Source organism: Drosophila hydei, unplaced genomic scaffold (genome assembly GCF_003285905.1).
Source record: "Drosophila hydei strain 15085-1641.00,03,60 unplaced genomic scaffold, DhydRS2 tig00000333-arrow-arrow-pilon, whole genome shotgun sequence".
Lineage (NCBI taxonomy): Eukaryota > Metazoa > Arthropoda > Insecta > Diptera > Drosophilidae > Drosophila > Drosophila hydei.
The window spans coordinates 355894-381394 of NW_022045711.1; the positions used below are offsets into that span (position 1 = coordinate 355894).

Here is a 25501-nt window from a genome sequence, read left to right on the forward strand (position 1 = left end):
CATTTATTGATAACATGTTTATCGATAATAATGTATTAAATGTTATCGATACACATATTTATTTAAAGTTATCGTTAAAATAAACGAATTGATCGCTAAATTACATTGATCGATAAAGGTCTGTAAATAAAGTTTTGGAAGATGTATGCAATCTTTTGATTTAAAGCTGTAAGCTCTTTATCAAATAGATCGTTAAACATAAAGTTGCGTAACATTTTTTAAATCATTTAAAAATCTATATTTCTATATTTTATTGTTATGAGTAGTATAAGAAAATGCGAATGAATATATATATATATATATATATATATATATATATATATATATATATATATATATATATATATATGAATATATAAATATATATATATATTTATATATATACACATATATATATATATATTTATATGTTATATGGATACATGTATACAGATGTGCATAGTTTATTCTTTTCATTTTTATTTTCATTTTATTATTTAGTGCCGCTGTTAGCACACTTTGCGCCTTGGTGTCTGCAATGCTTTTGCATCTGCCTGCGTTTGTGGCAAGTTCTTTCGTTGTTGCTGGCCTAATACAAAAAATTTGCGTGCATACGAAAAGTAATTCAAGTGCCGACGGCATTTTATTGGCCAAAACGGAAGAGCGTGTTGCTGTTGTTGTTGCTGTTGTTGCTGCTGCTGTTGCTGTGGCAGTGGCTGTTACGTTTTTTTTATTAATTGAAAAGTTAATTAAAGGTGATAAAAATTATACATGCCACCGATTTTCGCGCTGCAGGCGTTCGCCAGCGACAGCAGCAGCAGCAACAACAGCAGTGAACAAGTCAGCTAAAACAAAAAGAAGTAAAAACACGTTTCAATTACACACACACGCATACTGCTGCTTGTATATGTGTGTGTGTGTGCGCTAAATACATATGTATGCTTGCATGTATGCATATTTAATGCTCAATAAAAACCTTTGATGCTCTTCTTAAACACATGTACATACATAAACACAAACACAAATGTATATACATATACATATATATATACACGTATGTGTACATTATGCTGAAGCGCTTATAGATTCGAATATGCCTCCCCGTTTTATCAATTTTAAATACAGGCTCTGCTTTTTTTTTTTTTTTTTTTTTTTTTTTTTTTTTTTTTTTTTTTTTTTCGTTTTTATTTCTTTATTTTGTTGCAGCTTATTGTCTTAGACTCTATAGCGCATTTAGCTCTAAACCTTAACTAATGGGAGGGCAGATATGCCAATTATTCTGCACTTGTAGCTACTATCTTAATTAGTTCTAATATTGTCTAGAGGATGCAATCTCTTCAGTCTTCGCCTATTGTTGTTTATAGCCAGGTTGCTTGCGAGATGGTTAGGATGCGCTGCAAGTCTGTCCGCGTATCTTGAACTGTGTCGCCCAATGAGTTCAGCAACTGTGGGAATTGCTAAATCCCTATGTAAGACTGAGTTTCTTACAAACCAGCTGGCTCCAGTCCATCTGCGTAGTGCTTTATTCTGCAGGGTCTGAATTTTGTTCCTTGTAGTCTTCGCCGAGGAGCCCCATAGAGAGATACCATATACGAAGGTTGGGACAACTATTGCCTTGTAGATGGCGGCCTTGCTGCTGTAAGACAACTTGCTTGAAGCTCTCAGCATCCAGTCGAGGGTTTTTAGCTTGCTTTTGCATTTTGAGGTTACTTGACTTATGTGCGCTTTAAAAGTCAGCCTTCTGTCAAGAGTGATACCAAGGTACTTTACTTTTGAGGCTTTGGGAATAGTGGGCCCCAATGCAACGCTTGGGCAATCTCCTCTTCTAGTGGCGAAGGTAGTATGTACAGACTTTTGTGCATTAATGGTGATACACCACCGTTTTGCCCAGCGTCCGAAAGAGTCCAGATATTTTTGTAGTGAGTCTGAAGCTTCTTGCGCAGATACGTGACGTGATAAGATGGCGGTGTCATCTGCATAGGTCGCTATGAGTACTGCATCTGTACTTCCTATATTTGGCTCGGGAGTTGGCATATCTCCTGTGAATAAAGTATAAAGTGTTGGGCCTAGAACACTACCCTGTGGTACTCCAGCCATAATTGGTCTAGTCAAGGATACTGTTTGCCCCCTTGACACTTGGAAGGTTCTTCCAATAAGGTATGAGGATAGCAACGCGAAAAATGGGGCTGGAAGGGTGGTCCTCACTTTCTGCAGCAGTCCCAGGTGCCAAACTCGATCAAACGCCTGTTTGATGTCTAAAAAGACGGCAGAGCAGTACATCTTTTCTTCAAAGGCTCCAAGGATATGGTGCACAACTCTGTGAACCTGTTCCGGTGTTCCATGCTGTCTCCTGAAGCCAAACTGATGGTTTGGAATGGCCTCCTGGCGTCCCAGATGTGTCAGTACTCGTTCCAGAAATATTCTTTCGAATATTTTGGAGAGTACTGGCAACAGGCTAATTGGTCTGTACGACTCAATTTCTCCCACGGGTTTGCCAGGCTTAGGAATCATCACAATCACGGCGCGCTTCCAGCAGGCTGGAAAGTGCCGGATGCGGAGCATGGCGTTGTACACCATAGTTATGTAGTCTATGGTGGAGTCAGGCAGTGCTCTAAGGACTCTGCCGTTTATTAGATCATATCCAGGGGATTTTTTTGCCTTCACTCTTCTGATGTGTTCAAGAACCTCTTCTTTTGTACATCCAGTTATCTGGTCTTCAGCTGGGAGGGGCGAGAGAACGATGTCTTCTGTTGCTTCGATTTCTGAGGCCTCTGCGGTAATCACCGGCGTGAATTGGTCTTGAAGGTGGTTTGCAAAAGCCTCAGCTTGAGCTTCGTCTCCAATGTGCCAGGAACCAGAAATGCTCCGAATGGGATGACGTCGTATTGGCTGCCGTTTGAGCTTTCTTGTAAATTTCCATAATTGAAACTCTGCGTCAGTGGGCGATTCAGCTCGTACCAGCGCATCGCTGATACACCTCTTTTGAAGCAGGGCGAGAGCAGCTTTAAGATGCCTCGTGGCTTCGTTGTACATGGATTTGGCATCAGGCGTGCGTAATCTTAACCAGCGTCTCCTGGCCCATCTTTTGTGTATTAGTAGGTGTTGGGCCTCCAAGGTGAGGGGGATGTTGTACGGAGACTGTTGTCTTGTTTGGCAAGATGGTGGGGCGGCTTGGTGCGCAGCTTTGACTATTTCTTCCTGCAGTTTGTTTGCTGCGTAGTCCACGTCTTCAGGAGTGTTAAGTTCCATTTCTATGTGCAAAGAGTAATGGAGCTCGCGCCTAAAGACTCCTAAATCTGATCCTGCTGGCAGTAGTTGTTTCCTAATGGGCAAGGGCTGTGGCTGCGCGTGGATTGTGACTATTAGTGGCAGGTGGTCAGAGGATAGGTCCAAGGATTCTTCAATGGTCAATTGCCGGTCACAGATGCCTTTGTAGACAGCGAAGTCGATTGCCGAGGGCCTGTGTCCATTAATTGGGTAACGGGTGGGGGCTCCAGTCGCCAATATGCTGAATTGTAAGTTTTGAATCGCCTCAAATATGACTTCTCCGCGACGATTCGCACTATTGCTTCCCCAAAATGGGTGCCATCCATTCCAGTCGCCGCCGATGAGGGTCTTATTCAACCTTTGGCCTAGAACCTGTTCCATGTGATGATCACACAGACCAGTGTTTGGCGGAAGATAAATTGACGCAACTTCGATCGCTCCAATAGACGTAGGCAGGGTGATGGCTGAGACCTGCATTGTTGCGTTGCAAATTGGCAGTAAAGGTGTATGCGGTATTGTTGCTCGTATGAGGATTGAGGATCCACCAAAGCAGTTTGCTCCTTCACCATGAGCCTGATAGTGTTCGTATCCGAAAATTTGTGTAGTGGGGCACTCATGAGTTTCTGTTATTAACATTATATCTATGTTTTCTTGTGAGAGAAACGCAGCCAGTTCCTGAGTCTTGTTTCTCAGGCCATTGGCGTTCCAGATACCCACACGTAAAGCCATTATTTGTAGGCAAGCTTGGTTATGATGGCCATTAAACTGTTTAGCATGGTTGCTTGTTGGGATTGTACTTCTCGCATCGCTTTGAGCTCGGCATTAATTGCGTCAAACTGACGTTGTTGTTGCTGAAGCATTTCAGTGAACAAAGTGTCACTTGTGGTATTCTTATTTGACGGTCCACCTCTAGCGGCCTGTGCGTAAGAAACACCACTAATAGGCGTTGCAAAGCTCGTGGCTTGGGTAATGCTCCGGGGCCTTGTAATTTCGGAAGCAGTACTCGGACCCGTAGACGGTGTTTGTGTGGGACTCCTTTTTTGTGCTGGGGATTGCAATTTGCGCAACCGCTTGTATACTTGGCAGCCCTTATAGTTGGCTGGGTGCTGTAACTCACAGTGCACACAAGTTGGTGCCTGGTCCTTTTCGCGGGTGCAGTCTTTGGATGCGTGTTTCCCGGCGCAACGCACACATCTGGGAGCTTTGTGGCAGTAGCGTTGTGTGTGTCCAAATTCTTGACAGCGATGGCATTGTGTCAGGTCGTTGTATCTTCTTGGCAGTTCCACTGTGCAGCGTTGCCTGCAGACAACTCGAATGTCCAAAATTTCTTTGTTGTTGGGGGCCTGAGCCACGTCAACAAAAAATATATTTAGCGGTGTTTTGTCCATACGGCTCAGTGGGTTGTGCACATTTGTAATTGTGTGGCCTTTGGTTTCCAATTCCTTTTTAATTAGTGTTGTATCAGTGCTGGAGTGAAGCCCTTTGAACACGACTCTATATGGTTTGTCCTCCTTAAGCTGGTAGCAGTGGAACTCCAATTCCAGCTTAGTAAAGTGGTCTATAACTCTGCGATAGTCCTCACTGCATTGGGTTAATACACCTATGTTATTCTTCTTTGGCTTAATTACGTATGATTTAGCATCAATTACTTTATCTATTATCTGTTGAAGTAGGGCCACAGACTTGATGTTTGGACACCATATGGGGGGCGGACGAGGTTTCGGAGTAGTTTGCTGGTCGGTCAATACTGGGGCTTCTGGAGCTACAGGTGATTCGCTGTAGTCTTCATCTTCTTCTACGAGCAGTGAAAATCGATTTTCTGATATTAATGCTGCATTGCTGGTGCTTGGTTCGTCGAAGATGAGCCTTTTCTTGATGGTTTTTGGTGAATTTGGCTGTTTACGTTTCGTGTTTTTGTTGTTAGTGATGCCTTGCACGGAGGCGATATCTATTTTTGAGTTTATTGGCATGATGGAGGCTTGCCTATTTGCCATCACAACGTTAAGCTGGGCTTGCATTTCTGCATTTACCTTTACAGCTGTAGCGAGGTTATTGACATTAGATGTCATCGCGGATTGTGCTTTTGAGTGCAGGCGCACTCGCGCCAAGCGACGAAATTTCGTAAATTGCAATTAAAGCAATTGAGTTACGCGGAAGCAAGCGATAAGAAAACGCTGCGTGTGCGGTTTTTGTTGCTGTTGCGTTGAAGAATGCACCGCAAAGTTCTATTTTTAGAACTCTGCAGCAGTAGAGCTTAAGCGAAGGCTGTTCGAATTCACGTCTTTACAGGTCGAACGACTGATCGCGATTGAGGCTCTGCTTTTACGCACAGCAAATTGCAAAAGCAGAGCGCTTTCTGCTCTGCTCTCTCGCTCACTCGCTGCACAGCAGTCGCTGTCGCAGTCGACGTGCGGCGTCGCCATAGTTTCGAGCTGAAGCAGAGAGCGGCCGGAACACATGTACAGCAAGAGGGCGAGAGCAAGTGGGCGGCATGTGTGCCGGTGCGAGCGAGATAGCGCACGTGTGCAGCTCGGCAAGTTAATTAAATCCTCATGTATTAATCACGGCACCTACCATCATCGGACGGCCGCAGTTGCTGCCGACACCGCCGCCGTCGCCGCTGCCGCTGCCGCTGCTACACCATCATGACGCTCTATTAATCGCCATCGCCGCAAACAAACTCATCCTGGCGCGTCTCTCTCTCTCTTCAGACGTCGGCGTCGCTGCCCCTTTGCTCTGCTGCCCGCACAGTTTTGCATCGTCTCCTCCTTCCCCTTCCATTCGCTGGAATTGAAGCTCGAGTCTCAGTTTCGGTTTCAGTCTCTGCGCTTGCGTGATTCTGATGGCAAATTAATTCCTTGGTAATTTGTTTTGATGTGATGTGCGACTTGAAATTGATTGAGATTGTGTTCTTGTTGTTGTTGTTGTTGTCGCTGCTGCTGTTGTTATTGCTGCTCTGGCTCGGGCCAATAACAAAGGCAACAACAACGGCAGCCGAGAATTTATTAAAGCAGCAGCAGAAATCAATTTTTATGCTCAGCTTTATTTTTGCGCTCTGCTTTTCGCTTTGATTTTGATTTTGTTGTTGTTAGCTTTTCGATGGCCCTCTTCACCTCTGCTGTTGTTGCTGTTCTTGTTGTTGTTTGGCTTAAGCATAAATCATAAGCCATAGCCCAGACACACAAACATACATAACTTTCAATTAATAAACTATTGTCTATATTAATAGATTTCTTGTTGCCCATAAATTTAATTTGTTTGCTCAATTAATTTTATTCATATCTGCATGTGTGTGTGTTTGTGGAAAAATATGATTTGATTGGTCTTAGGTTAAGTGGTAAGCGAGTGAGTCAGTTCATTTGAACATTGCAGAATAAAAGCTGTAGCATAAATATAGGTAAATCGTATTTTTAATTTTTAAGGAGTAAACAATTTGAGTTAGATCATTTGAACTAGATCTCTCATTTAAAAATAAATTTTAAAATGTGAATCAGCTCATATGAACTACATATCTCGTTGTAAACCCATGACTCCCATACTAATTTTTTAAATTAATATTATTAAGCATATGGAAAGAACTGTTTCATATACAAAATTCACCCAGTTCATTTGAACTAGATCACTCATACAGAAAATAAGCTATAAGAATATATTAGTAGCGAACCTTATAATATATCACCTTACACCAAATGCAGAACCAATTTCAGCCAGTTCATTTGAACTAGTTCATGGATGCTGCATCAGAATCAGCTTAATCTGTGTACCGATCTTTATTCGCGCTTACTTATCCTATGTAACTAGTTAATTTATTTAGCTAAGTTCATTTCAGTTCCTAGTTCTCAATTCCATTTCTTCAGTTTTGCTTTCCTGTTTGATTTGTTCTTTTGAAGTCCATTTGCTTAACGATCCAATCCAATGCATCCACCCACATAAATTGCATATTTGCCTAAGCATCGAATTTGCATTGCACCTGCAGCTGTTCCATCGCAGACACACACAGATTCAGGTTGGGATTCGGACTGCGATTGGGGAACACTGCCGGTTCATTCGGTTCCAAAGTACACGCCCACTCGTGCTGGACGTCGTTCGTAATCAAATTAAGTAAATTACAAGCTCTCAAATGTGCAAGACTCGTGTTTTACCTGGCTAATAACTGCCGAAAAGGAAAAGTTCCATATACCAGTTGGAACAACATAACGAACCGAACCAATCCCCCCCCCCCCCCTTTCTTCTTCCTTCATTCTTCCCCTCTTCTCTTCGATAAGCAGACAACCTCGAACCTGAACTGCAAACTGATCGTGCGATCAGTGAAAGGAGGGGACCAACACGGACAAAGCACAAAAAAAACGTTGCCACAACTTAAGAACTCAATTTGAAGCTTTAGTTTGCCGTCTCTTTTTGGCAGCAGGCTTCACTCTCTCGCTCTCGCTCGCACTCGCTGCGCTGCGCATCTGTCGTGCGCTGGCTGATCTTTGCCGCGCTTCCTTTCTAAATTGATTTTGAAAACAAAATGATCGTAAATTTTGATCGCCTTTGCAGCCTCTGCAAATTACTGAGCTTTTGCTCCGAAACTGAAACCAGACCCGCCCTGATCATCAGTTGTTGTTGTTAATGTTTTGTTGGTGTGCCTTGGCTTTTATGGGCCTTGATTGAGTTGTCATATTTTATTACCGAAAATTTTAGACAACGCCACAACGACTTTGACTCGCAACCGCAGCGAAACGTTTCATTTGCCGTGGCGAATTGCGATCGGGGCGAAGCGACGAAGACGGACGCAGAGACGGAGATGCAGACGCTAACGCTGACGTCTGACTGCGACGCTGACTGCGATGTTAGCGCACATACGCTTAACACCTGTGTTCGCCTTGCAGTGAGTCGCTGCACATGTCTGTGTATCTTTATATGTGTGCATGTGTGTGATATTCAGGTGATAATATGCCCGCCATTTTCGTAATGGAAAGTAATTATTGTTTGCGGCAACGAATTACAGTAATCGTCATAAAATGTTTCCCCATGACTGCCTACAGCAAACCAGGCGAGGGAACGCCAGCCAACAACCAGGCAACTGCCCAACACCAAGACCCAACAATCAGCGGCAGTAAACAGCAACAACAACGAGAGCAGCAACAACAGCGTCGAGGAACAGCCGCTACGGCAGCAGTTGTCCGTTGTGCCCTGCTATAATCAAGGGAAATAACATTTTCAAGCAGCGTTAAAACTAACATTAATTATGTCCGAAACGAACAAAACGATCAGCGAGAGCCGAAGAGGCGGAAAGGCAGGGACCGAAAGCAAACCAAATTGGGCAAAACTTTCAAAGAGAGCGAGTGTGAACGTGAGAGCGCGCAAAAGGCAGAGAGATAGAGAGTGCGAAAATAAGAAAAATGGGCAATAAGAAATGAGAGCATGCATTGTTCAGCTTATTGAATGTTGTTGTTGTTTTTTTTTTTAAGAGAAAGATGTTGGCGCCCCCTGTTGCATAAATCGAGCAGATAGTGTAACGAATGCCGCGAAGAGCCCATGCACCCAAATGGCAGTAAAATGAAGAAATTGAAAAGAGTCAATGTGCAGCGGCTAAAGATGGACAGCGGCAGAGGCAATGGCAGCGACAGCGTACGAAACATTGCTCCAGAGTTACGCCCCAGACGCACAGACGCAGCAGCGATGCGGCTGCAGGCGGGCAGCAACAATGTTGGAATTGGTACTGGAACTGGAAGCGCTGGCAGCGACGCCAACGCCTAACGAGCGAGCGAGCGAGCGCGGAAAGGCAAAAAAGAGCGAGCGAGCGAGCGACGTTAATAAGAAATTAATGTCTTGATCATTTTCGATCGTTATGTAAATCAATCAGGCAAATTATAGCTCAGGGGCTTGCCACAATAATTAGACCCTATTCGTAATGCAGCCGCAACAGCAACACAGCCAGAGCGAGAGCAAAAGAGAGGAAGGCCAAAAGACAGAGACAGCGTATAAAGGCCCGATAGTCATGGCGTGCAGACGTCTCAGACGCAGACGCTGACGCGCCCCTCGAAAGCAAAATGCAAAAAAAGAGGAAGAAGAGAAGAGAAGAAAAGGAGAAGAGGAAACATTTTTGCTGGCATGCAACGCCTTGATGTCTTCTTCTGAGCTCGAGTTGTTGCTGGAGCTGTTGCTGGAACTGGAGCTGGATCTGGAGCCGACGTCTTCATTAAAACAACAAAACATTTATGCGCCGCTTTGGCATGTCGATGTCGATGTCCAGGTCGATCGCAGGCAGCGATCGTCCGTTCGTTTGAGAGCTTTTCGTCAAGAGTCCAGCTAAAGGCAACCAGCTTCAGCTTCAGCTCTGGTCTCTGGCAACGTAACAAGATGCGTAAAAATTATTGATTTTCCTTGACTTGATTGTTGTTGGCTATCAAAATTTAATCATAACATGCAACACGAGACCAGCGAGCGACAGAGCGGGGCAGAGACAGAGGCAGGGGAGGAGGACTGGCAACATGTTGCCAAGTTAACCACTTGAATTTTCAATTTTGCATCGCAGCAGCAGCAGCAGCAGCAAGTAATTTGCTGCGTTGACGTGCCTGGCGTGGCAGATGAGCAATGACCCAGCACACGAGCTCAACAGTGGTCAAACAGGGGGCAGGCAGCATGGGGCAGGGCAGGACGGGGGCAGGCGAGTGTAGCTCGTCGTGTCGATCAATTCATTTTAATGCAAACAACTCATATAAATTCATGTGCAAGTTGGCAGCAGCAGCAGCAGCAGCAGCAGACGACGCTGTGCCCGTTCGAGCCTCGACGCCAGATCGACAGATCGGTCGATTGAAGTGGCCCCAATGCGAGGATCTCCACTTATTAGCCCCACCCAGCCGCTGCCCCTCGCTCGCTCTGTCTGTGTGTCCACTCGGGTCAGTCACTCACTTGCTCAGGGTTCTTCTCTCCAATTACCGTCGTGGCAAGTGCAAAGAAATTCATTAATTTAAGTGCCACACATTTGTTGCCCACTGTGCGACTGCCCCATCTCTCCCTCTCCCTGTTCGTGCAGCTTCATCCATGAGCTTAGGAAATGGGTGTGTAAACGTAATGCAAATGTAATAGCAACATCTTCTTAACCTGGCCAATTACATGGATGCCATCAATTACATTAGAACTCGGCATGTAGAGCAGAGACTGCGCGGCTGAAATCAATTTTGGATTGGTTGCAAGCTTTAGAGAGCAATTTAACGACTGTGGAACATGGAAGAGATTCGCACGTTCAGTGAGAGAGAGAGAGAGAGAGCGAGAGAGAGAGAAAATAGGCGAGAAGGAAACGAGAAAGAGAGCAAGAAAGACAGCTTACGATATTGTAAGAGAATGAACGAGAGATAGATGAAGAGAAAGGTAAAGAAAGAGAGAGAGAGAGAGAGCGAAAGGGAGAGCAAGAACTCAAGAAAAGAAAAATAAAAAATATAAAAATATAGAGAGAAATAAAGATAAGGAGAAACGGCAGAGAAAAAAGATAAACAGAGAGTCTGTCTCTCGAGAAAGAAATAAAGAAAGAAAGGCGAGAGCGACAGTCCGCCATTAGCTTATGATAGTGCAGAAGAGAGAGAGGAAGAACGTTAGAGATATCGAGAAAGAGGTGTATTTATTTTTAGATATTTAGAGACGGTCAAAGAGCAATTGAAAAAGGAAGCAAATGACAGAGAGATATACAGAGAGAGAGAGAGAGAGATGAATAGAGAGAGAAAGAGATAGAGAGAGAGATGAATAGAGAGAGAGAGAATAGAAGAAGAGAATGGTACAGGGGGAGAGAGAGAGAGAGAGAGGTAGAGAGAAAAAGGTTAGAGTACGAGAGATAAAGAGCGAGAGAGAGATTCACATTATCTAAAGGAGCTTGAAGAAAAGGATTATGAATCTTAGAAGTTTTACTAGTCGATAGGAGTCAATTTATATGATGACTATACTTTCTATGCCAGTTAAATCATGGCCATGAATCATATAAATTAAGGAAGAGAAATATGATTAGCAGAAGCAAAATAGAAAATGAGGCCAAAGGTTTCCTCAGGCTGCAGAGTTGCGCCTAGGCTTCTGGCACTCGCAGTTATTCTCGATTGGAGATCCCAACTCTATAGCTTGATCATCGATTGGTGTTCTTTCATGTGTGTGTTGGCCAAGCGAGCTGGGCTCACATGCAGCTTAATGTTTTTGGTGATTTCGGGATTCTCACGTCGCGAGATTCTCATGGGGCGCGCTCGGAGCGTTTAGCGTGCGGCGTGCAACAATTTAACACACTCCAAAGTTAGAGACGCAGCCGAGGTCGCTCGAACAATTCATCAAAGTGGAAGAACAGCAAAAACAAGCAGCTAAACGACTTTGACAGCCACTGAAAACTCAGCCAGGCAAAGGGGTTACAAAAGAAAAAACAAACCAAAAACAAAAAAAAAAAACACGTTAGGAAAACCAAATAGAAAGCCCCGTTAACAGGGGCGCGTGGCCCGGATCCGTAGTGAGTTTTTTCTCATCCTTTTTTTGTTTTATGGGATGCTGCGTGAGGGTCGCATAATTAGCAGCCCTAATAAGAGGCTGCCATGTGTGAGCGAGTGTGAGAGCTGCAATTTGTATTTTTTATATTTATTTAACTGTGACTCGAGCTCTATTTAACTCTTATTTTTTCCACTTTTTCTATTTTTTTTTTCTATTTTTTTTGTAGGCAAAAAACAACGCAAAGCAAATCAAATCATGTGACAAGCTTCTAATGAACCTCAAAAGGTGCCACGACCCGCTCAAAGCAGCGCAGCGTCTGACATTTGTGTGGCCTATAAATGCTAATGAGGCCTCGTTTTATGCTCTTTTTTTGTGCATTTTGTTGCTGGAAGTTAATTTTTTATATAGATTTTTATGGTGATTTTTTGGGTAATTCTTTGTGGGTCGTTCGACTTTGTGGGAGACGAACAAATTTGCAGCCACTGCCACTGCCACCGCTAACTGGCACGAGTCTCGGCACTGGTTGAGTTTACAGATTTGATTCGCCTTTGGTAGCCCCCGAGGCGGGTAGTTTTGCCCGCTCAGCGTTATGGTCACGAGCCTTGTACATTTTTTCCCCTAGGGTACTCTCTCGCTCTCGCTCTCGCTCTCGCTGTCTCTGGCTGTTTGTCGCTGCATTTTGTTCCACTTGAGTTTGTTTGCTTAACGACCTTTGAAATTAGGCAGAGCTAAGGGGCAATAGGCGTTAGATGGACCCAATGCAGCAGCCCGTAGATTAGACGCTGTCCGCAGAGTCTGCCAAAGCGACAGCAACAACAGCAACAATAATAACAATTTATACTATTTATATGCAAATTTGCAAGCGCCTCGCAACTGTGCACCATTTGCTGGCCTAATTAAAATAGGGCTAACATTTTTAATTAGGCCAAAATGTGGAGTGAACAGGGACAGACAAACGGCAAACCAAATATGCTTGCCTCACGGCACAATCAAGCGGAAGAGGCATAAAGCAGCAGAGCGAGAGGGGGAGAGAGTGGGAGAGAAAGGGAGAGAGAAGCAACTCAAAGTCACTATCAAACGAAAAGGGTTCAGCCTGTCCGGCAACTGAAACCCCATTCAAAATGCACATCGGAAAAACTCTTCAAGTTCAGCTTCTGTTGCTTGATTATTTCTAATTGATATCAGCAAGACACAAGAAGTGAGCGAATTATTTCTATAGCTGTTAGGAGATCATGCAGGCAATGCCTTTGCTTTAACCAGTTGAGAATTCCATGTTTGCCTAATGGCTATACAATAATATAGACATTGTGAGTTTAAGCTAAGGACAAATCGAATCACTTAATATCATTTAACAGCATTCAAAAGGTTCTAAACTTATTAACTCTAAGCAAAAAGTCTTTCCAAAAGACAATGATGACATTTGATCTAGCTTCAGTTTGCTTAGCGAATGAGAGAGCTCGACAAATAGTTAACAGCGTGTGAGATCGCTCACTCAGCCAGCTCCACTTACCCTTCGATTTGATTAAGAATATATAGCCCAATATATCGCTTCTGCTGCTGGCTGCATTAGGTATTCCTTGAAGCATCCGTAGCTCTTCCTTAAGTCTTTCAAATGCTTCTTCGTCGCTGCTTGATTGTTTCACTAACTGATTTGGTAGCTGTCATAATTTTTGTGCTCCATTATCTGATTTATAACCAGCCCTTTTGCCATCGACGCCGACACGCCCCCTCCCAGGCAGGCTTGGGCCGCAGTTTGCTATCGATTTGAGTTAATGCATGAAGGCGCCTTGTAGCAAATTAGGGGCATGGACCCCAAGCACAACTATGCCACAGCAAGACCAACTCACTGGGAAACTGAGAGAAGGACAGACAGAGAGAGGGAGACAGAGACAGAGACGGGAGAGGGAGAGGGAGAGGCAGAGAGCGTGCTCGAACAAAGTCAGAAAGTCAACAGAAACCATAATTCAGATAATTTTATTTATAACACCCTTGAGGAATTATATTTTATTTACTCTTTCAAGTGTGATGATGAGGCCGCTGAGCCAAGAGCCGAGAGAGCCATACGAATGCGAATGGACAAGCGATACCAAGGACCTGTCCCCGCTCGCCCCCTCCCCGCCCTTCGTTGTCTGCGCCTGTGTGTGTGTTTGCGTCTATGAAGTCGCTGGGTCCTTTGTTGTGTCAATCGAGGGTTGGAACGGGCCTCGAGACACTCCTTCGATTTGGTAGCAGATGTGTTTATAAATTGTTGAAATCTGTGTGCATTTTAACATATGAATATCACGTAGTGCCGACTCCGGCCCGGAATGCGGCGAGTATGTGCTTGGGGTCGGCCGCATCATTGTCATCATTACGTGGAGCTATCGAATATGCGCATCGAAAGTTGAGTTTGATTGGTTTTTAGTTTTTGTCTAGCTCCCTCAGCTATCTCTCTCTCTCGCTCTCTCTCTTGTAGCCTTTTTTGTGAATTGTTAAGTGATCTCGCCCCCATCCGCCGCAGCTCTAATTGGTTAGCCAGCAAATTCTGCAATTAAATTTCACTTAAAACTGCAACTAAACACAGGCTTTGCCTCTGGCAACGAGGGAGGTGACTGCGACGTTTGGGGGCGAGCGAATCGGACTCGCGCTACATGTAATTTACTTCCGCAGCGGCGCTTTAAACATATCCGAGGCACCAGGCCCAAGCAACACCCACCACTTCCTAATTGTGAAAACCAATTTGCGCTGCTATAAATTAGAAAGACAAACGACGGCAACGGCAACGGCAAAGGCTCCGACAACAACATTGCCAAATGCAATGCGCCCGCCCGAGTCAGGGGCTAAGAATGGAGGCCAGAGGCAGAGGTCTACGAGCAGCAGCGACTGGCAATTGGGGCAGGGACAACTGTGGCTGGCTGCTAGAAGGCGGGCCGGGGATTGGACGACCATCCAGCCAGCAGAGCCATGCCATGCCACGCCCATTGCCATTGCCGTTGCCGTTGCCGTTGCCGTTGCCGGCTGGTTCCTGTGTTCCTGTGCTCCTCTATGCGGTTAGCCGTTAGCATATCTTGGAAATTTACATAAATAGACTTTAATTGTTTGCAATTATAATACGAGCCTAGCCTGAACGAAACCAAAATGCACAGACAGCCAAGGAGGCCGAGGCAGAAGCCCCCGACTCGACTTCCATGTTGGCTATATGTGCTGTCTGCCTCTGCTGCTCCCGCTCCCCCGCTCCCCCTCTCCCCCCTCTCTCACTCTCCCTACACCACGCCCACGCGCTTGTCAGTTAATTATGCTCGCTTGTTGGCAGCAGCTCCATTTGCGATGTGCGATTTGCAATTGCGATTTACCATTAGCGATTTGCGTCTAGAGCTGAGCGCCTAATGCCAACAACTTATCGACTTTTGCAGTCTCCTCCGCCTCCGCCTCCGCCTCCGCCTCTGCCTCTGCCTCCGCCCACGACGATGAGACGGCCAGCGAGAGCAGCGCAGCAGCCGCTGCCAATCGTCGACGGAGCCGCACAAACTTCAACACCTGGCAGCTGGAGGAGCTGGAACGGGCCTTTCTCAGCAGCCACTACCCGGATGTGTTCATGCGCGAGGCTCTCGCCATGCGGCTGGATCTAAAGGAGGGGCGCATTGCGGTAAGTCCCGATACCAAGAATATCGAAAAGAATCGATAACCCAATATAGTTAAATACCTAATTGAAGCACCTGAAACATTTCGAATTTGTATCGATCGATTATCGATAACATGTCGTAGAATATTCCAGCTAACAATCGCAATTAGTTTGTCATGATCAAAAAACAATGTATGATTTGAAACATTTCCTTTCGCTTATACTAGTCGATATCACAAATTCGATTTATCGATAGCACTTAGCAACTACTAACTTTTCTTTCCCCATCCATAAGCATTATTAATTCAAATATTCATTGTGAAATATCATAAGCTTTATTATGAAATATAGAGAATTTTAGGCAATCGATAACTTATCAGAATTAGAAATATAATATGTACGTTATCGATAACAAATTGTACATTTTTTCATTTATTATCAACTAAAGTAGACATGATAAGTTATCGATAACTTGTAATAGACCATTTTTAGATATTATAAATAAGATGTTATCGATCAATTGCAGAAGAAGTATAAATATATCGATATCTACATGTTAGTCGAATATCATAATATCAACTCATATAATCTGTTTCTTAAACATATTTTCCAGTGCATTTGTCATCGAATATGCCTGTGGTATTGATTTGATGTAATCGATTAATGTATCGATATTCATGTATTCTGTTTTTTAACTTAACAAATTTACATAAACTCTATTTTCCAATAAATATATCCATTGAGAATCCATTTTTATTGATTTGATGTAATCGATCAATGTATCGATATCTGTATATTCCTTATTTCGCAATGCAAATCAAACAAAATTATATTATTAGTCTCCTAATTCTATTTTCCAAAGCATTTGTCATCGATAAACCATTTAGTATTGATTTGATGTAATCGATCAATGTATCGATATCTGTATTTTCTTTATTTCGCAATGCAAATCAAACAAAATTATATTTTTAGTCTCCTAATTCTATTTTCCAAAGTATTTGTCATCGATAAACCATTTAGTATTGATTTGATGTAATCGATCAATGTATCGATATCTGTATTTTCTTTATTTCGCAATGCAAATCAATCAAAATCATATTATTAGCCTCCTAATTATATTTTCCAATGCATTTGTCATCGATAATCCTGTTTTGTTCTGTTGGCTTGGCATCGAGCTCGATCGCACTTGATTGCAGTGGCATTTGCGTGCGCCTTGTAAAACAATTTGACTGCAACTGCAACTCAATTACTCAATAAAACCAATTACCCGACTATTTTTATTCATTATAATTCATTTTATTTCATTTCGAATTGCGTTTCGTGCCGCTCGCTGCTGTTGGAATGATTTCAATTGCATTGCCCAAAGAGTTGACGCTGTCGATGACGACGACGACGATGGCGATGCCGCTGCCGCTGCCGTTGCCGTTGCCGTTGCCATTGCCGAGTTGCATGTCAGGCGTGTGATTATCGTCGTCGGTTTCTTGGGCTGGGACATTATTCTATGTCTGCGTCTACGCTTTAGCCAGAAATTGTTTCTTGACATGACATATCAATTTGTCAATGCGAACAAGACGAGACAAGACTGCCACAGTCGGACAGACAGACGAATAGTTGGACAGGTGAGCCAGCTGGCTGATGGGCGGTGCAATTCGAGTTGGCTTTGGTTCAGGTTGAGGTTTGGGCGCTCGTTAAAGCGCAGGCAACGTGAGCATCGCATGCAGCTACTCAAAAACAATTTGCTGCACATTAAAAAATGCACAATGCATGCAAATGACTTCAAATTGAAGTGACACACACACACAGACAGACAGACAGACAGACAGAGAGAGAGAGAGGGAGGAAGAGAGAGAGAGAGAGAGAGGCATTTGAACGCCCACTCGAAATGCGTTTGCGTTGCGCTTGAGTCGCTCCTCAAACTGCCCCCAATTAGGGACGCCATTTTGTTTACGACCCGCCGTCTAACCCCATGAATAGCGAACGAGTGCATATCGAAACCGAAACCGAAACCGAAACCGAAACTGAAACTGAGAATATTATAACTAAATTACGATAGCGACATTATAATAATAATATTCATTATTCTTGCTAGCGTTCAGCTATTCAGCTGATGCGAACTCATTAATTGCGAGTGTCTAAGATCGTTACTACTCTGACTAATATTGTGATCCTCATCATTAGTATTAGTATATATATCATATAATATATATATCAGTAGCATAGGCATAGAGATTGCTCATCGTATTGCCAATTTTATATATGGATACTTATTGAACTCTAGGTAATCCAGATATCGTGTAATCCATACAATAAACTGAGCTCACATGTTACGTAAGCTTGACTTAACCCGCTCTCACTCTGCCCATCCATGCGTTCAGCTGTCTCTTTCAGTTTCTGTGCAGAGTAATCCTTTGATCTTGCAGATCTCTTGATGAGCCTAAAGACAGATCCCAATGAATAAGCACGAAGCATTACCTGATAATCCTTGCTTGGCTAAGTTTACTCGCTGTGTCTTTCAACATATCCGATGTCTTCGATCTATATCTATATCGAATCTGATTCTTATATTAGTCAGCGAACGAATTACAAGAGGCTTCCAAGACTCAACAATGTCTCCTTCTCACCTGCTCTGTGTCTCCTTGTCGAAGCTAGAGTGCGTGGTTATGCTTAGCTATTGTTCAGGTGCTTTTAAACTGTCGTCTAATGTCTCGTATCTCGTACCACTTGCAGGTGTGGTTCCAGAATCGCCGCGCCAAGTGGCGCAAGAAGGAGCACACGAAGAAGGGTCCTGGTCGGCCGGCGCACAATGCTCAGCCGCAGAGCTGTAGCGGAGCGCCGATTCCGCTGCAGGAGCTGCGCGCCAGGGAACGGTAAGTGAACGGTACAGCCGAGTAACAGTTGCCCCATAACTGATCCCACTCAATGGCCAATCCTCTCGAGCAGCGCACAGCGCAGCAAGCGCATAGCCAAGGCGATCGAGCGGCAGGCGCGAAAGCTGCGCCTCAAGGGGCTCGAGGTCAATGTGGAGCAGCTGCGCGCCGACTATCTGGCGGCTCACCAGACTGAGCCCAGCAGTCACATGGAGCTGCAGCAGGCGCTGGAGCACGGCGAGCAGCTGGACGAAGAGCTGCCCATCGATGTGGTGGGCGGCGACAGCTTGGACAATTGCAACCAAAGAGGCTGCCCGGAAGACAGCTGCGACAGCAGCCCTGTGATAAAACTGGAGCCAGTGGAGCCCGAGCGGCTCCCCCTGGAGCCACTGACATCATTGGAGCCACCGAGTCTGACGGTGCTGCCTGAGCAGCCGCCGCTGCAGCAGAAGCCGCAGTACAACTCCTCCTTCAGCATCGAGTCGCTGCTCGGCACATAACACGCGTCCCAAACCCAACAACAATTGCAACAAAAACCATTTATTTTTATAAAAGAATTTTTTTTTAATCTAGGAATACCCTCTAAGTGTGGAGAGCGCGGGGTGTAACCGAGTTGTGCAAATATATGTATTCACAAGGCTAAAACTGAAATCGAGTAGCGTTTCAACTGTCCTATTCCCTTTCACTTCGGGTATGTTAGCTTAAGATATACGTACGTTGGTAATATTACAGGGTATACTGATGAAGCGAATCGAACTAAATAAATTGAAACTGAACTCCAGTATTATTCAAACTACAGGGTATGTGCTCCTTTTACTCAATAGACTCGACGGGTGGGTCAGCTGGGGCTGGCGATCTACAGGGTATTTGGCAGTGCGGGGTATATTGACATGGAAAGCATTCACTTAGCCTTGCAATATTCCAGTTAAAACACATTTCCAACTGCATTTCTCTCTGACTGTTGACTTCAGGTCGTAAACAGCGAGAGGGTTACGGAACGGAATGGGAATGGGAACGGGACTGGGACTGGGACTGGGAACGAAAGCGGGAATGGGCACAGGAACGCACCAGCTAGCTGCATTTTTGTGAATGCGAATGCGAATGCGAATTTGAGTATGAATTTTAATTTCCAGCAAAGTGCCCGGCGGCTTCGTGTGGTGCAGTGGTGCAGTGGTGCTGTGGAGCTGTGGTGTGAGCAGGCGGAGGCAGTGCATCCATCAAGTTCACACGCTGCACGCAACGTACCTGAACCACAAGATCAGCCCGAAGCTGGGCCAGCTGAGACGACCATGGGCCAAGCTATGCAACTATCGAATAATGCGATAACTATCGACTAATCGAGGCAATAAATTGGAAAAGTCTTGTTTATCGATAACGATTATTGCTTATCGCAGAAGAAAATCAGCTAAGTATATATAACTGACCTGGACAATCTTCTTTTAGAAAGATGGCACTAGATTAACGCCGTTATCGATATCGATAATTCCGAAGCACGGGAAATAACTTGCTAATTAATCGATTCGGCTCACATTTTGCTGTAGATAATAATTCAGAAATGTATAGCAAGAATATCGATAGCTGAAGTCGTACATGGGACTGCAACTTGTACAATCGATAACTTGATCGATTATTCTGGTTGCCGTATTGAGATGAACTATCGAAGTTGTACGTGAGAATCAGAGTTCTATTAGACTAGAAGTGAATATGCTAATGGAATATGCATTTAAGTATGCAATGTAAATCGATATTACTATCGATAGCTCCAATTCATATATCTAAGTCATATCTAATTACAGTCAAATTGCCTATCGATAGTTTATGCAATGAGTATCAAGTCAAGCTCGCATATCAATTATCGTTATTGTTATCGATAGATATAGCTGGATATATCTATCTACTCACTGATCGATAGCTTCGGTTGTGTGGTGAGCGACTGGCATCGCTGGCAGAACAAGTTGCTGTCATTAATAATTAATGAGATCGAGTTTAAGGTGATGCCAGGTCTCAGGTCGTCAGGTGCTCAGGTGTTAAGGGCTGGCAACCCACAACACGTGCGTGGCAAACAACAATGAATTGGATTTTCGCTGCGGCGCAAACGTATTTCGGCCATTGTATCTGCGAGCAGCAACTGTATCTGAAAGATACTTTCTGCTGAACGCATCATCAGGCAGCAGCGGCCACAGCAACAGCAACAGCAACAGCAACAGCAACAGCAACAGCACCATCATCGTCTCGAGAACTGCGACCTGCATAGCCGAGAGGCAATTTACGAAATGCAACGCGTCCGGAATCGGGACACCGTTGCGACTGCCAACTGCCGACTGCTGACTGGCGACTGGCGACTGGCAGGGTCGGGGTCGGGGCCCACAAATGTAATACACACATCAGGCAAATAAATTAGAAGGCAACTCCTTTGGCAGAAGCGTCAGGAGCGTCGCGCCCCCGTCCAGTTCGTTTGCCTCGTTCGCAGTCGTACAAAATGGAGCCAGAGCGTTGCGGAGAGTAATGCCGACAATCCGTCATGCAGGTGTGAATGATTCATTAATTTCTCGCCTTCATACGAATTTTCAGTTAACATGCAAGCGGAACCAAAACGAGCCGCCGCAAAAGAGTTACGCAGCCAGCGACGGCATCGGCAACGGCGACGGCGACGGCGACTGCAACTGCGACGCATGCCTGCCAGCCACAGAGCCAAGTCCCAAGTCTTAGTCCCAGTTTTATACTCCCAGTCGCAGTTCCAGCTTCAGCCTCAGCCTCAGCCTTAGCCTCAGCTTCAGCTTAACGTCTTCATTACGCACGGGCAACGTTTCCGCTCCACTCCGTTTGCCGCTGCCAGTTGCCAATTTCGTTTTGCATTTTCAATTTTGTGGCATTTCCTTCGAGCAGGCAGCAACAGCGGGTGGGCATGCCTCTGCCCCTACCCCTGCCACTGATGCTGCCCCTACTTTTACCTCCATCCAACTCCGCCTGCACCGCTGTGCGTTAATTACCTGATGAGCCCAAGGATCAAATGCCAATTTACACCTTTTCGGCTCTGTTTATATTTTTTCATTTCTGTCTTTTTTTCAATTAATTCAAAGCTTAATTAAATCTATTTTCAGTGTGCGGCTTATTAGCCCGTTTACAGTCTTAATGCTCATCAATAAAGCCATTAATGCGCCATAAAATATGAATTTGAATTTGAATAAACTCAGACGATTGAATAAACAAATTATTTGCCAGATGTGAGTTATGAATACACAAACATTCATGAATACATAAGTTTAAATATATAAATATATTTGTGAATGCTTAATTACCTATAAAAAGAGAAACGAGTGCTTTGCAAATCTATTCACAAATATATTCATGAATACATTTCGGTGCACGCAGCTTTAAGCATAATGATGCACATTCCTCTGAATCAATAGTTGAATAAACGCAAGCGCTCGTGAATAATTGCAGACACTCATGAATACACTCATGAATGTTGGTGAATATACTCGTGGGTGTATTTGAATATGTACAAATTCCAGTTAGGGAAATAAAAATCAATGAATAAATTCATAAATAGTGTAATACACTCATGAATATACTCATGTATAGCATTTGAATATATTCATAATATTAATAAGTATTTTGTGTTTATTATCCTGAATACCTACAAGCAGTGTTATTGTGGAAATATATGTAAGTGCTTAAATATACCTACGCATGAAATACACTCATGAATACACTCATGAATACACTCATGAATAGACTTATGAATGTTTTGACCAATGAGTATATGTGAATATACGTACCATTCATGACTCTCCAGATTGAATACGCAGCAAACTTAGAAACATGACATTGAATACTTGTGAATAAGCTCATGAGTATATGTGAATATAGTCAAACCTTTAACAAGAAAGTAAGAGAGAGAGAGCATCGAGAGCAAATTAGCTTAAAAGTAATTAAGTGAGACGACTCATGAATAACTAAGCGCAGTGAGTGAATACACTCAATGATTAGCTGAGTAGTATTCACATAGTTGCATTTGAATACTTTTATGGCTTAGTCGCTTGGTGTTGGCTTAGCACTCATTTCGACGCATTCAATTGGCCATTCAGTCAGTCAGTTATTCACACTTCTATTCACACATTTCGCCTGCCAATTTGATGTTCACACGGAATCCTCCAGCTGAATCCCAATCCCAGTGCCCAAGCCCAATCCGATTTTACTCCAAGAGCTTTGGCTCGTAAAGTGCGCTGAATGATTTTTGGCTGCTGCTTGGATGCTGCTGCAACCTGTTGTTGCTGTTGTTGCTGCAGCTTAAAACAACAACAATTCATATTTTTTATTACACCTACTTTGAGGCTTGAGCTCGAGCTGCGTCTCGGAACCAAAATGAAGGCGTTAACCAACTTTAATACATTTATTTGGGCCACAAAAGCAAAATAAACAACTGAGAAGCCATCGAGGCAGCACGGAGAAGGCCTCGAGATACCCTATAGCCAAGTCTTGGTGCGTGGCTAGCAATTGTCGACATTCAAACTAAGTTTAGTGAAGCTGACTTACCTAGAATATGTCAACTGCTAATGAAGTTTAAAAAAAAATAAAAATAAAACGATGCGAAAAATAAAATAGCACCATACTCACAAGCAATTTGAGTTGCGCCTGAAGAAACAGATGAAAGCCCAAAGACAGGTTAGGCAAGGGAGGAAGAAGAAGACATTAGACCAGCTTGCATAGTGGACCCTGCATATGCATACTTATATGCTTGCAAATATCTGTGAAAACCCAAAGACAACTCAAGTAATGCTGCTAGTGCTATTATTATTTTCGCTTTTATAATTTAAAAGAAAAAAAATCAAAATAAAATTTTATTAACAATTTGCATTTGCTTCGACACTCAGCTGAAGCTCTGCTTAGCCTATGCTTTAAGTTAACTAGTATATTCCTTCACAACAAGCGGCGTCGGTGGTGTAATGGTCAGCATAGTTGCCTTCCAAGCAGTTGATCCGGGTTCGATTCCCGGCCGACGCACAGATAAATTTTTTGGTTTTTTTTTTTATTAATTTTAAATAGAAAGGACAATTTATAATTAATATTAATTTTATATATTTAAAAAAAGATAAAAAATTAAAATTTTACTTTCATTTTTGTTTTTCTCATTTAATTAATTTATTTAAAAAAAAAAAATAAATTATAATTAAATAACACTTAATACAAAATATTTTCATTATATTTTTATCTTAATTTAAACCTTTTTTTCATCAATGAAAATATTTTAAATTTTGAAATATTTTCTTACTTTTTTCATCAATGAAAATATTTTAAATTTTGAAATATTTTCATTTATTTATTTAGACTCCACATATATATGGGTTCTTATCTTTAATAAAGAGACCAAATTGTTGAGCAATTGTTAGACAAAAGAAGTGAGTCAGAAGTGCCTATATGTCACGCTTATAGTCACTGTAATATCATTGTCTAGTCAGTCGAGTGCTTACAGGGTATGGCAATTCGGTCAGCTAGTCGTGAGCGCAGAGTCGGCGGCGCAGGATCCGGCGCAGGCGCAGTCGAGGTTGCCATATCTGTCCAAAGTAATAATTATGTTTCACGTTGTTATCCTAATTTACGTGCCAGGGCTGCCCCGACCCAGACCCAGAGCCACAGCCACAGCCACAACCAGAGCCAGGTCCAGTTCATAGCCATTCTCCACTGAAGCTCATTTGTGGCCTCGCTTCTGAGGCTTGACGTCAACGGAGCATGGCCTGTGCCTTACTCAGCTGCCTGCCCTCTGCTGTATGGCCCCAGGCGCTGTGCAGCTCCTCAGCCTCAGCCTCGTCCTCATCCTCGTCGCGGCGCATTTCACTGGAAAAAGTATTAAGCACAAAGCGAGATACTGAAAATTGATTTCTCACCTTCGTGCACGTTATGACCGGGCGGCTGTCCAGCTGTCTGATCCTCTGCAGCTCCCAGCCCCCCTCCTCTCCGCTCCCCACCCTTTGTGCCTGCTTCATAATTAATTAATATATATATATTTAGGTATATATGTATGCATGTGTGTGTGTGTGTGTGTGTGTGTGTGTGTGTATGAGTGTGCGCTCAAGTATATCACTGGCCCAGCCATGAGCCGTCGTGATGCGCGATGGCAACTATTTCAATAAAGCTTACGCCCCCCAGTGCCATGCCCAGTTGGGAACGTAACCCAGAATCCAGCCTAGACAGCGTGGCTCTATGCAGTTGCCCCAGACCCGAAACACCCCCGTCCCTTTGGCTGTGCATAACTTTGCCAGCTTAATCGTAAATAAAAATTTTATCTCTAAATTTATTGCATCATCGGAAAAGTTTTCAATTCTCCCGGCGAGAGAGAGACGAGAGACGTTTAGACATTTAGACGTGGAGCCCCTTTAAGCACCTGTTGCTCAATGGAAAATTTATTTGCCATTTATTTTCTTAGGACCATTTGTCGTGGCTTTTAATTTGCTTTCAAAATGCGGCTTAGCTTTTCATTTCCAACGCTTTTCCCTCTGCCCCCTTTGCGGCAACTCGAACTCGAGCTGTCGCAGTCGCCGCACTTTGTCAAGCATCTTGTCACATGTCATATCATTTATAAATTATACAGAATATATATATGTATATATATGATATGAACATATTTATATATATGTATATTTGCCAGTTACAAGAATTTCACTTTAACATTTTTTCATTTTTTTAAATATTTAAAAATATATCTATATAAATCTTATATAAATTCTACATTTACCTTTTTTATTAAGTTATTTTTAACTCTTCACTTGTCATATATTTTATTTATGTTTAACTTTTATAAAAATAAAAAAGAATTGTAAAATGTGAAACTTAATTTTTTTATAAATTGTTCAAGATATTTTTTTGTTTTATTTACATTAAATTATATTATATTTAAAATATATTGTTTTGTTTCTCGCTATTTGGAGTTCAGAGTTTGTTGTCTTTTTTTTTAATTTTTTAATATGTATATTTAAATAGAAATATATTTTATCTTATTTTAACTCATTTTAATTCAAAAATAAACATATTTTAATTTTATTTAAATAAACTCTTTTTTTTTTTAATTTATATAACATTTGTAGCTTAATTTCTTTAACTATTTTATTTTAAAATTAAAATTTTTATTTACCAGTTTGTTTCTAACTTTAAATTCCTCGTTCAACCTCCAGATCTTGACAGAGCATTGAGCAGTTGGGCTGCTGCAGCTGTTGGTCTTGCCGCTGCCTTGGCATGGCTCGCAGACACCTTAACTATTATTTATACTATTATATTATACATATTATACACACTATATAAGTCTAAGCTTGTTTTCATCTCTATTGTTGGCTTGTCAATAGAGTTA

The 25501-nt window shown here is 43.0% G+C and overlaps 1 protein-coding gene and 1 non-coding gene across 2 annotated transcripts; both read left to right on the forward strand.

The window, feature by feature from the left end:
- The first annotated feature begins 10458 nt into the window (after positions 1-10458).
- On the forward strand, positions 10459-18679 carry LOC111602423 (homeobox protein unc-4). The gene is made up of 4 exons (XM_030224013.1): positions 10459-10480; positions 15081-15313; positions 18017-18156; positions 18230-18679. Exons 1-4 carry the CDS (start codon positions 10459-10461, stop codon positions 18654-18656), a joined length of 822 nt encoding a protein of 273 aa, XP_030079873.1. The 3' UTR covers positions 18657-18679.
- Positions 18680-23091: 4412 nt separating this feature from the next.
- Positions 23092-23163, forward strand: Trnag-ucc. The gene has a single exon. It is a non-coding gene; the product is annotated as a tRNA-Gly (tRNA).
- Positions 23164-25501: the final 2338 nt, after the last annotated feature.